Below are 13,265 nucleotides of genomic sequence, written 5' to 3' on the forward strand. Positions count from 1 at the left end.
CTTTTTCTGTAACACTAATTAAGTATTCATATGTTGAACAAAAGTTAAATAATCATAAGTGATACACATTAGTATTGTAAATTATACTTGCATCACTTGAAAATATTATTAAAATTTGTAAATAATTTTTTTATTTATCTTGAAATAAATATTAAGAACTAAAACAACTATTTAAAATTTTAGAGATGAAATTTAAAAAAAAAAGGAACCAGCTAAAATTCATACATTTTATAAGAATTAAAAGTTATTTCAATTTTCTAGGATGAAAAACAAAGAAATTTTTTTATAAAGACCAGAATAAAAAAATTCTAATTTTATTGGGACTACAAACATATTAAACTATTATCATTTATTTATTTTTATCTTATAAAACACATAACTTAATTGTTTCTATTGATTTACTATATCGTAATTTCTTATTTTGTTCCTTAAAACATCATACATTATTCAAAATATAAATTTAATGAGTACATGTTCTATATGCAGTTGAACTAAGATCATGGTTGGAACAAACCTGGTTTCACTGCGTGTCTAATGAACAAAAATATCTACTTCAGTTTCACCATGTTAACGGGTTTTGATATACCTGTGAGGAATATCAGTATCCCGTGGTGGCATCAAATAAAAATACACCCTGGTTAGCAGAGACCTTTTGTTCCTCGTCATCACTTGCAATTCTATCTCTCTAGCAGGATGAGAAAGCACTTTTTCCATGAAGATATCTTAGCTAGTTACTTTTCTAATCTTCAAGCCAGCGCTTTGTGCTGCTAGTGCAGTTAATTCCTTCTCTACTTACCTGTAGTAATCCCGGGAAAAATATGAATGACGAAATGAATACAAAATTGTAATAGTCTATGGATAACGCATAACCTATATAGCACAAACACTGATACAACACGGACACGGAGATACATATAATTTTCAAAATGTAGGACACGGGGACACAGATCTATATATTATATAATTCATAATTATATAAATTGACAATAAAGATTTATGTGCACAAGTATGTTTCAATTTTTTTTATAGCAGAAAGATGTTTCTGATGGTTAGTTTAAAATGATTTGTTCCTTATTTTTATAATCATAATAAAAATTTATACAATAAGTTTGAGTTTTTAGAAAATTTATGTATTTCTCCTTTTCAAAATTGTGTTAGAACTGTGCTAAAATTGTTAAAAATCCAATAAATACATGTCCTACGAGTCTCGTATGAGTGTCAGTGTTTGACACGTGTATCTGACACGGACACACCATTTAAGAGACGTGTCCGATCCTTATAGTGCATAACTCTATTTAATACTAATTCAGCCGGTAGTCCAAAGGCAACATCATACATAAAAGTACGGAGATGTCTTTCAATATACTCTGCTATTCGTTAGTATTTATTTCTCCTTGAGAACTGGGATCCATTTTAGGCTAATCTCCCATGATTTAGCAAACTAAGGGAGATCCAAACAGTAAAATGGAGATACTAATTTATTGGGGATCAAACCATGGTTGACCAGTAAATGACTCACTAAGAGAATACTTACCATAATTTTGGCGCACTTTCGTGAAGTTGTAAATGGCTTTGATTAAGGAACCATATGTCATGAAGTTCAACGATCCCATATGTCTGTAATAGAGACAAAATTCGGTCAGAAGAATCTATCAAAAGGAAGAAAAAAATGTAAAAAATAAATCAGAATACGCATGATCCAAGTCTTGCCCAAAACCAAAATTGATTGAACCTTGGTAGCATTGGCCCTTTGCCTAGTACTGTCTACTAGAATTCTTTGTGTGTGTGTATGCTGTAATCATTTGTACAGAAATGAAAAATAGAAATTTTCAGTCTTTCTCTATCATTGTGGATTGTGGTTCGTCCTTTAGGTCCTAAATATCCAAATCTTCTGAAAAAAACTGTGTAGTACTCGAGGCTGTTGGTTCTCAGTTTTCTAACAATAAAAGATAAATGTATATAGCTTTCTTAAGCGATCATGAGATACTAACTTTTAATATTGAGTTTTCATGTATAGTTGTATAGTCAACATTCATAAAAAATTATAAACAAGTCCTCACATCACCTACAGAGCAGAGCCTATGATGCATGGGAAGGAGGTTTACGTTTAACTTTGAAGGTATAATGTCTCTGAAATAGAATTATGGAGTAGCCACTGCTCCATAAAAGAAGAGTGGAACATAGAGCATAAAAGACGAGCTGAATCAGACCGAGATTTAAACTAATTTCATTTATAAATGATCAACCGACTATTCCAAGTTAAGAACTAATTCAGAACAGAACGACAATGTAACAAAACTACCGCTTTTAGCTTCATTTCATGTGAAAAAACAAACGTTTTATCACTTTCACTGATATAATAAAAAATAATAGTTTCCTCTAAGAACTTACACGATCTCTGTATAGCGAAGTCTCCATGCAGGAAAACCAAGATGGCTCCTCACAGGTCCATAAACCAGTAAAAGGTCAGGCTCGGGGCCTTTGCTACCTGATAATAATGATAAGTACTTTTTTCAACAAGGCAGTCAACTCTTAAACTATTAGTAGGTCTAGAAAGCAAACATACCAACAATTTGCAATGCTTCATTCAAGTGAGGTTCTAACAATATTTGAGCATCTAGTTCACCGAAGTTATGCCGCGTCATGTTCTCCACAAAAACCAAGTTAGCTGCTTTGGCCATTGCCTCCTTCCCATCCACATAAGAAAGAAACTCTATAGTCATGTGAACTGGAGCATGGTGAATGACAACTTGACTAACTTCCTGCACTGAGTTAATGCTAGATCAGATCAAACAAGTGACATGGCAGCAGAAGTTACTATTTATGCTTGACAGCAATGGCATTTATGATCCATATTTTTTACTAATGCATTTTCTGGAGGCAGAGAGAAAATACAAAGAAAACAAATGACAAGAATGATCATCTTTCCCTTCTTTTGCTTAGATGAGTAAGAAAAGGAAGAAATTATCAACATTTTTATTATTATTGGAAGAAAAAAAAGAAAAGAAGACGGTTCCTGTATAAAGTCTTTTTTCTCCTTTCTCACTTCCTCTTTAGAGAAATATTCTAGGGGGTACAAAGGTACTATTTCATTCCTATTTTCTGTCACTCCAATTCTTAACCTACCATCAAAGAACCTAAAATAAATAATAACTGTCTAGGTTCATTTCCTTCTCTTTGCTTTTATCTCCATTAATTTTCACCATATCATAAATGTGCATCAAGTCAAGTCTCAATTAGAAAGCCACATAGCTAATAATACATAAACAGAATTATGTATTTCATATTCTTATCAATAATTTCTTAGATAATGCACCACAAATAGTCAAATACTATAAGTAAGCCCCATCATTATGAACTTTTTAAAGGACAACGGAAATGAGATCAGATGTACTCAACCAATTTCATGTGTAAAACCAATTTAATCAAGGATACATCATCTACCAGAATCTAAATAAAGGTTTGGTTATATCCTTCCCCATCCCCTATATTGAACAGTAGAAAGAAATCAAAGAATCAATCAAAATAAAATGAGGAAAAGGTGGGATCCAAATTGATTAACATGTGAAAATTATGGAAAACCAGTCACATGCAGGTTAAAATCATAACCGGAGTCAAACTTATTAATAGATTAACAAAGAAACAATTATATGGTACCTCGATGGATTTTGCATTCTTCAAATTTTGAAATATGGTTTCCTTAGATTTCTTCAATACTCCTAGAATGAAGAGTTCAAGGAAAAAACTATTATATGACCTGAGTAAAAGAAACTTTAACATCACTGATTCTCCAAACCTTTCATACCATTCATGTCATAGAGGCAGACATTCTTCACACCAATAGAGTCCAGCCACTTCAACAGTTTAACAACTTCGGAAATCTGATAGGCTTCTTCACTTTCTATGACAATGGCAAGGTACTGAACCTTTTCTGAATGATGAGACTTGTATTTCTCTAGTACTCCACGAGAGATGAAATAGCTTTCCAACAAATTACCCACGACTACTATGGAATACCATGTGCTGACAATTATTTGCAGAAAGTACCATAGCAATCGAAGCCAGAGATCTCCAATCTGTACAACCCACAATGAATGGACGTTTAAATTTTAGGTTGAATGGAAAAGGATATTCTCAGTTGCATAGACTAACCCTTAACGTTAAATATCATTGTGTTCAACAATATATAGATCAAAGATGTATTTAGATACTTTGAAGTCAATCTCTATTGAAGTTAAAGATGTGTCTAAGACAGCATGATATTTGAAAGAGATAAAGTGCTTGAAATTCAAAGAATTAGCTGCAGAACATCACAGGGTCTCTAAACAACTTTTAATTAGAACTCAAGTCAATAACTAACAATTGGCTATAAAATTGAATGAATACTTTGTTTCTACTAAAAGCCCTTAATATGAAATAGATATCTCTCAGAATATTACTAAGTATTCTTGATATTGCAACTACAAAATTAAAATCAGTATTCATATATGCCTAAAAAAAGATTGAATAATTTAGCTATTTTATCAATTAAGAAAAATTGAATACCTAACTTTCATTATGCAAAATTTCTTTGAAATACAGTTTGCAGAGAGTTGTAGTACTGATGGAAGATTGGGCTGAAGGATATGAAGAGGTGAAGACTTACAGCAACAATAAACCGAGAAAACTTGTGAGCTCCATCTCTAAAATCCATGGATCCTAAAAGCATGAAAAACATCAATTAGATCAATTTGAAAATGAGAAAATCAAAGTGGGAAACGGAAGAAGATGAATCGATAAAGCGAGAAACCAAAACGTGAAGGCAGAAAGCAATAGACTAACAGAGACGTGAATGCATAATTGCAACGAAGAACGTAGAAAGAGAGGAAGAAGAAGCAGAGGCGAACAAAACCGGGTTAGGATTCAGCAAACAACAAAGAGAATAGGGATAACCACGACAAGAATAAGAGAGAATCGGAATGGCACCTAAAAGAGAAACCGAACGACACAAGCATTTAATTTGCGGCGCCAAGAGAGTAATTAGAGAGAACAAAGTGAAGATGAAAATTATTTAAATTATTGTATTTTTGAGTGTCGATTTTTTTGATAGATTGAGGAAACTATTATTTGACTCACCATATAAATTATTGTTGACTATTATAATATTTAACTTATAGACTTATCTTATTAAATTATTTTTATATATTCATCTTTCTTTATTTTCATTATAACCTTTTGCATCTTTCTTAGTCAACAATACTGATAAAAAAAATTGTACTCTTGACTTAACCATTCATTTTAATCTATGTTTTTTTTTTAAATATTTGTAAAAACTTGTTGAATATCTCACACCGACTAGAAATACAAACATTAATAATATATAAGAAGATGTAAACTTCATTTTATAAGTCAACTTTATATTAACCTCTTAATATGGTATAAAGTCATTTAGTGTCTATCTTAATGGGAATTTATTGATTTTATCAGTATACTCGTTATTGGATCATCCATTATATAGTCTCATGCACAAATTAACAACTATCGGATCATTCATTATATAGTCACGCACGCACGAGTTAACAAATTTGAACGTAAAAGAGGTATGTTGAAAATCTTACATCGATAAAAAAATATGAACATTTAATAGTGCAAAATTCATTTTATAAATCGATTTTATAAGATTGAATTAAATGTAAATTTCACTTCTTAATCAAGTTAGTCGAAATTATATTTTATAAAACTAGTCGAAATTAGACTTTATGAACAAATCAAGGTACAAGTTGTAAAAGAAATAAAGTATTAATTAGTGATGGAGATACAAAGAAAGAAAAATATATAATTAATAACACAGGTAATATATAATAAAATGAGTGTTGATAAAACATTGTAACAAAATAATATTACTCTATTTAAAATAATATTGAAAAATTGCACAACATAAAGACATAAAAAAAAATAGAAGAATGACGTATGCAAATTGTAAGTCGTAAAAAATGTGAGTAAATTTGATATATATATATATATATATATATATATATAATGTTACTCTATTTAAAAGGTATCACATGCGTATTTTATGCTGTGCTCTTAAAAAAAAATAAGGATGATGATGTAAATGAAATAATAAAGTAAATAAGTGTATACTTATTTCAGAGGTTGTCTACAATTGAACCAACCTTTCTTGGGGTTGTCTTAAAATGATATTTACACATCTTTTTAGTTTGTAAGAGATTAGAAGAACCATTTAAATTACTGATTTTCTTCATTTATACATTATCCAAATATCAATATTTGTCTAAAAAAATGATAAAAGTCAAATAAAATCTTAGTGAAAAGAACAATGAAATAAATATTAAGCACAAAATAGAATATGATGTGTGCAGTAGGATCCTCCTCATGTATATTTTTATACATAATGAATTACAATGGTAGTACATGCACAAGATCAGCTAATGCTCAAACTAATGGTAACATCATTAGCCGTAGTTGTTCTAGAAGTAAATCAACTAGCTCCCTTTAAATGGTGAAAGATCCACAAAACATATATATGGGTAAAGAAATAATGATGTAATTATCTCTGCCTCAAGCTTTCAAGGGAGCTTCTGTGCTCTAGAAACATTCCAAAGTGAAGAAGCATCGCATTTGATCCTGTTCTTTGCACTTGTTTCTTGAAGGGACCAAAACGGAGGGTTAGAAATCCTGGTGCTGTAATCTATTTACATTCGCCACCAAACAAAAAGGAAGTTTGGTGCATGAAAACCTTCCCATTGTGATGTCGGAGAGGGGTTTAGGGTTTAAAGTTTAAGGTTTAGGATCCGGAAAGGTCTACGCAGTGAGTGGGAGACCCACCCATGACCACCAAAAAGAGTGTGGACTCTGACCCATGCAAGTCCCACCTGTAGACACCACCATAGTCTGTAAAAAACCAGACCATTTGGCAAATTCCTTCTAATGGCCAGTTTCTCAAATGAATAGCAAAAAAAATTGAACCAAGGATATACTTCCCAAAGTCCTTGCTCCTAAAAAATATCCCCTAAAAGCTGATTCCTTGGCTCCCAAGCTACTTCATAATAAAAAACAGATGATTATTTGTCTCTGAACTTCAAAACTAGACAACAAATATAACAACTGAAGATGACTTTCCCTTTAAACTTTACCAGTTTCACAACTGAACCAAGAACATAACTAGTTTGAGAAAAAAATAGTAAGTATATTTGCTAATAGCGGATGATTGGCTATTGTAACAAAAATCACAAATGACTTGCTATTCTTCTGTACTCATAGATTTCACAGAATTTCCAAATTAGCACATGGTAAAACAGCAAAACCTTAAACCCTAAACAAACAGCAATAAAGAATGGTCTATTCTTGTATCAGAAATGAATCTGGCACGCAAATGGCTGACCACAAATAGATCTTTGAAACCACAAATGAACCTCTGTTTGCAAATGATTGGAGGAAAAACCTCTTGTTAGGAGGTAGGTGAACATATCCATTCATTGCAATAAAGGCCAGACAACTTATTGTATTAAAAAATCTTTATATCAATCTCAGTTTATTGGTTATATAATGCAAGTACGTCACACTTAATATAATTTGTCGCTTCTTAGAATATTAGCGAATAACAAAAACATTATTGAGACGTAATTTGCTCCAAAAGATATCAAGGATAGAAATTTAATTTTGATATACCTTGGCATCTAATAGTATGTTTGATCATAGATTATCAAATCATTACCTCTGGCATGATGTAACGACAGGAGGAAAAAGAACATGATTTCTTCAAAATCCCATGTTTCTGCAAAAACCCACATCTGCAGATGAAAATCAATAACAAATGAAAGGCATCATAAGATATTGGAGATTACGAAACAGCAACCACTTACCAGATTAACCATTTCTTCCATCCTACCTGCATTCATTTTCCCTCAGTTGTATAACTCACATTCTATCTGTAGTTCTGTACATCAAAAATCTAATCCGCATCGGTTACCTCCTCATGAAGCCAGCAAATATCCTGCAATGTCGACAGAAAATGCAAAGTAAACAGGGTCAGAACAAACATGCATAAATAATAACTAAAGGATCTAGTAGATTTACAGAGCGGTTGTGTAACAAATATCATGGCGAGTTTGACAAATACTTTTACCACTGAATGCATAAAGGAAGCACTTAATGTTAACATGTTTAAAATAACTCAGCAAAATGTCATGGAAAGTTTATCCTTGGGTTGTTTTGTACTTCGCAAAGTTAGAGCAAGTGTAACAAACCATTTGGCATATGCTGTCTGATAATTGTAGAGCTTCTTGCCACCTACCAACCCTGGTAAGGCCTTTGATGAGGTAGACAAATGTGCTAAGCTCTGGAACAACATTCTTATTTATCATGCTTGCATAAAGCTCAAAAGCTTTATCAACCTTACTTGCAAGGGACAGACTCTCAATTAAGGAAATATATAGATATTTGTTGGCAACTGCAGGGCTTGGAGATGATGAAATCTCCTCAAGTAGATTCAGCGCAACTTCCAGTCTTCCAGCCTTGATAAATTTATCAACCAAAATTCTGTATAAAGACTCGACTGGGGCTGATTCATTCTCACTCAGCTCATCTAAAAGCCCAATTGAGATTACAAACTCTCGGTTAAAGCCCTCAATAATTTTACGGTAACTTGACAAATGCCTTGGCCAATACGTCTGTGTCATTTCATCTAGAAGTCTGTGTGCTTCATCAAGAAGGCCAGTGGAACAACAATGATTTATCAGGACCCTGTAGGTTATAAAGTTTGGTGCACAGCCCTTTGAGCACATACCAGTATATAGCTCAAGACACTGTTCAATATTTCCTAATTTCCCAAAGCCATCAATCATTGCAGTATAAGTTACGACGTTTGGATAACAACCCACTTCTTCCATTTTAAGCATGAGCTTGTATGCTTCATCTGTCTTTCCAACTTTACAGAGCCCATCAATCATCTCTGTGTAAATAACAACATTTGGAGTGCAAGAATTTTCTAGCATCTTGGATAAGACCTTCAAAACAAGATCCAATCGTTTTTCTTTAAACAGACTATTAATTAAAGAACTGTAAGTGTACAAATTCGGACTGTATCCACGCTCTGACATCTTTACAAACACCTCCCGTGCACTTTCAAGCTCTCCAGTCTTGCAAAACCCATCTATGAGAGCATCATACACTATTTGGTTAGGTTCACAACCATTAATTGACATGGTATCCAATAATTCACGGGCTTCTTTAACCCTGTTTGCTTTGCATAAGCCATCCACCAAAGCCCCGTATGTAATAATATTTGGTGTTTCACAATCATTGTCATCTAGCTTAAAATACATGTCAATGTCAGAGGATTCCATGTCACCTTGCATTCTGGCATAGATCTGGCAAGCTTTATCAATCTGCCCAGCCTTACAATGACCATCAATTAAAGCAGTATACGTAACAACATTAGGCTTGCAACCTTCAATCAACATCATCTGAAATAGTTTATTTGCATCAAACACCTTTCTTGCTTTCAGGTATGCATGAATAAGTGCAGTATAAGTCACGACATTTGGGATGCATCCGTCTCTTAACATCTCATCAAACCACTTGTGAGCCTGTTGAATAAGACCAGCTTTGCAAAAGCTATCAATTAAAATAGTGTAAGTATAAACACTGGGAACAATGCCATTCTTCTTCATTTCTTCAAACAACAAAAAAGCCTTCTCTACCTTGGAGGCATCACAAAGAAAACCAATCACTTTAGAATATGTACTATCATCAGGAATGAAACCCTTGCTCATCATTTCGCATATAACCTTAAAGGCTTCATCAAACTTTCCAGCTCCACAGAGACACCGCGCAAAATTGCTGACATTTACCTTATTTAACACAAGCCCTGAATCCAACATTTCACTGTAAGCCTTTTCAGCCAATTCCAGAACATCAGACCCGGGCAGCTCCTCGTTGCCACATACACTACCAATGAATATATTATACAGAAGATAGCTGGGTTGGCACCCACACTTATCCATTTTCTTAAACAACTTATAGGCATAAGAGTAATCCCCAGATTTACAATAAGCATGTACAAGAGAATTAAACATCTCCCGATTAGGATAACAGCCTTCTGTCATCATCATGCTAAGAATTCTCTTACACCTACCCAGCTGCCCTTTCCCCAGACAACCAGAAACCAAAACTCTATATGTGAAAACATTGGGAATGCAGGAATTCGACCGCATTCGATCCAAAATTTCCATAGCTTCTTCAAAACGCGAAGCTTCACACAACCCAGAAACCATCCTATTATAAAAAACTGTGTCAGGCACAAACCCCTCCTTCTCAATCAAACTCAGTGCATCCCCAAACCTCCCCACTTTGCAGAGGGAATAGGCAAAACAACTGAGAGTATATCCATCCATCAAAAACCCAGAATTGGACATCTCTTTCTGAACCAAGTACGCAGTATCTAACTTATCAGCCCTAAGAAAAACCTGAATCAAAGCATTGTAAGTGGCAGGAGAAGCCTTGTACCCGAAATCCTTAAGCCTCCCCAACTCTTCCAACGCCACATTCCACATCCCATTCCTGCAACACTTCTGAATGAGAACATTGAGCAACTTCCGAAGCAGCTCTCTGTCATCATCCCTAATCTGCATCAAAAACATGTCGGAAACTCTGTGATGAACCTCATTGCAACACAGTAGCTCAATCAGCGCAGTGTACACCACAGGAGTGTGGGTGTAACCGATTTGGCGACTCGCCCAGAGGAAAAACTCGACGCACAGCTCAGGCCGTTTAACGAGATTCATCACCTCAACAACCAGAGACTCGCTGAGCTTGCCCCGGAACTGCCTCAAGAAATTTCGGGTTTCGGAGCCAAACCCGGTTCTGATTGCGTTGGACATGGATACGGCGTCGTTGGAGGAGTCATCGGAGTGGGTGGAGGAATTGATCAAAGCGTTGCGGAGGAATGCGTAGTGGTGCGACAAAAGGAGGGAAGAATCGTGCGAAGTGTCATCGTCGTCGGAGGGAAGAAGACCTGGGAGAGGGTGGTGTGAGGAATTGGAGAAGTGATGTTTTGGGTGTAAGAATTGGAGAGAGCGAGAGAAAAGATTGTTCAACTCTCTCTTCTTCATAATCATCAATCAAAATCAACAACAAACACCAACCAACCAACCCTTTGTTCTAGGGTTTAAGAGAAAGAACAAAACAAAATAATAAAACCCTTAACTCCATTTCATTTTCAAACAACTCTTCATCATTTCAATTTTGCATTTCTACACTGAACTGTAATCAAGTTTGAATTTTTAATTTTGTGTAAATTAACTAATTTTTTCACTGTTAGACTAAACCTAATTGTTTCTTTGCTGATTCTCTCCACACCATATCAATTCAAAATGTATCCAACACAACACAAGTAAAATGTCTGTTTTATCCATTTAAAAGATTTTAACCTTTTATATTCATATCTCGATAGGTAAGTTCGGAACTAATATATCACCTTTGAATTTCGGTTTTTTATCATGATGGTTTTTTTTTTTTTTTTTTTACTAAAATGGAGTCCGTTTAAAAAAAATTACAAATTTAGGCAAGTCGTGTCTGATTGAGACGACTTCATATGCAGAAGTCGTTCCAATTAGGCACGACTTCTGCCATGTCATACTAAAGTCGTGTCAACTTGGTACGACTTCTGCCTTATCATACTGAAGTCGTGTCAACTTGGCACGACTTCTGCCCTGTCATACTGAAGTCGTGTCAACTTGGCACGACTTCTGCCACGTCATAATTTTATTTTTATTTTTAATTTTATTGTTTATATATTAAGTAGTAAGTTATGTAATGTTAAAAATTAATTTATTCTCATCATTACGTGTTATGTCAAATCATTACTTCTCAAGCTATTTATTTTGCAAATTCACAACAATAATTCTCTATTTATTTTTCAAATATAATAATTTTTTATTTATCTATTTATTTCCAAATTCAATAACAATTTTCTTCATTTTTTAATTAATCAAATAATCAAGTTATTGTATTACATTACCATCAAACATGATCCATACATGATTATCCAATTTTTTGTTCATTCAAACTAACACTCTTAGAAAATTATGTATCAAATTAATTTTTAACATTACATAACTTACTATCCAATATATAAACAATAAATTTTTTTTAAAAATGACGTGGCAGAAGTCGTGTCAACTTGGCACGACTTCTGTATGACAAGGCAGAAGTCGTGCCAAGTTGGCACGACTTCAATATGACGGGGTCGAAGTCATGCTAAGTTGGCACGATTTCAGTACGACAGAGCAGAAGTCGTGCCTAATTGGAACGATTTCTGCATATGAAGTCATGCCGAATTGGCAAACTTGCCTTAATTTATAATTTCTTTTAAACGGACCCCATTTTGGTAAAAAAAAAAAAAAAACCTCATCATGGTCAAAAAACCCTGAATTTGACCATCTAGAAGTTTATCTGAACAACACAAATGACATTCTGAAAGTCAAGATCCATAAACAAATAAAAATGAATTTTGAATTTCGATTCTCAACACTATTTACAGCATATCATTTCAAACATAAAAATTAAAAATTTGAAACTCATAATTTACTCAAATCTTCAAAAACTTAATTGAAATACGAAAATAACTTTATAAATTTTTAAATTCGGAGTATATAACCGTCACTTTCAAATTTATACATATGAATTTTAAATTTTATGATAAATATGTTTCTTAAATAATATAATGTGAGGAGAAATTGCATATCTTAAATGATATAGGGAGAAAATGCCTAGCTTATGGTCATTTGTTGGACTTTATTGTGATCATTAGATGTGATGTAGAATTACATTGAATGTGGTGATTTTCAATCTTAAACTAACAAAATAAACAGATTTTTTTATAGAGATTAAAATAAAATAAAACACTACTTTTTAAGAATTAAAAGAATATATAATTTTTTATAATTGAATTTTCTAAACAAAATTTTGAATTTAAATTTTACGAGAACATTTTAATATCTCATTTTATTTTGATAATTCGAGTACAAAAACAGTTTTTTACGTACCAAACTTGCATTTATTATTGATAATTTTATACAACATAGGATGGTGAATTTAAAAGTATAATTAAACATAATAACAAAGGCTGGTGTAATTGTTGAACGTTGGCTAATTCTTATCCCCTTTTTAATTTCTAAAATCGTCCTTCATTCTGAAAAAACAATTTTAAAATATAAAAAATACATTTTAAAAAAAGTAATTATGGAATTAAAAAATACATT

At 33.1% G+C, this 13,265-nt stretch overlaps 2 protein-coding genes across 10 annotated transcripts; both read right to left on the reverse strand.

Annotated features, from left to right (window-relative positions):
- Positions 1–380: 380 nt before the first annotated feature.
- LOC137810338 (uncharacterized) lies at positions 381–5,092 on the reverse strand. 2 transcript variants are annotated; one of them, XM_068611551.1, is made up of 8 exons: positions 4,966–5,092; positions 4,646–4,698; positions 3,806–4,076; positions 3,658–3,719; positions 2,567–2,762; positions 2,392–2,488; positions 1,535–1,617; positions 381–796 (listed from the first exon to the last, which is right to left on the reverse strand). In XM_068611551.1, the coding sequence occupies exons 2-8, from the start codon at positions 4,691–4,693 to the stop codon at positions 789–791; spliced, it is 765 nt and encodes a 254-aa protein (XP_068467652.1). In that variant the 5' UTR covers positions 4,694–4,698; positions 4,966–5,092; the 3' UTR covers positions 381–788. The 2 variants fall into 2 exon arrangements, with proteins under 2 accessions (XP_068467652.1, XP_068467651.1); XM_068611550.1 differs by having other exon boundaries at positions 4,822–5,006.
- A 1,212-nt stretch (positions 5,093–6,304) lies between these two features.
- LOC137810337 (pentatricopeptide repeat-containing protein At1g06710, mitochondrial) lies at positions 6,305–11,402 on the reverse strand. 8 transcript variants are annotated; one of them, XM_068611547.1, is made up of 4 exons: positions 8,250–11,402; positions 7,866–7,996; positions 7,718–7,777; positions 6,305–7,039 (listed from the first exon to the last, which is right to left on the reverse strand). In XM_068611547.1, the coding sequence occupies exons 1-2, from the start codon at positions 11,118–11,120 to the stop codon at positions 7,955–7,957; spliced, it is 2,913 nt and encodes a 970-aa protein (XP_068467648.1). In that variant the 5' UTR covers positions 11,121–11,402; the 3' UTR covers positions 6,305–7,039; positions 7,718–7,777; positions 7,866–7,954. The 8 variants fall into 8 exon arrangements, with proteins under 8 accessions (XP_068467648.1, XP_068467643.1, XP_068467644.1 ...); XM_068611542.1 differs by having other exon boundaries at positions 6,305–7,042; positions 8,250–11,254; XM_068611543.1 differs by having other exon boundaries at positions 6,305–7,042; positions 7,718–7,793; positions 8,250–11,254.
- Positions 11,403–13,265: the final 1,863 nt, after the last annotated feature.

The sequence above is a fragment of the Phaseolus vulgaris genome, chromosome 2 (assembly GCF_000499845.2).
Source record: "Phaseolus vulgaris cultivar G19833 chromosome 2, P. vulgaris v2.0, whole genome shotgun sequence".
NCBI classification, from domain to species: Eukaryota; Viridiplantae; Streptophyta; class Magnoliopsida; order Fabales; family Fabaceae; genus Phaseolus; species Phaseolus vulgaris.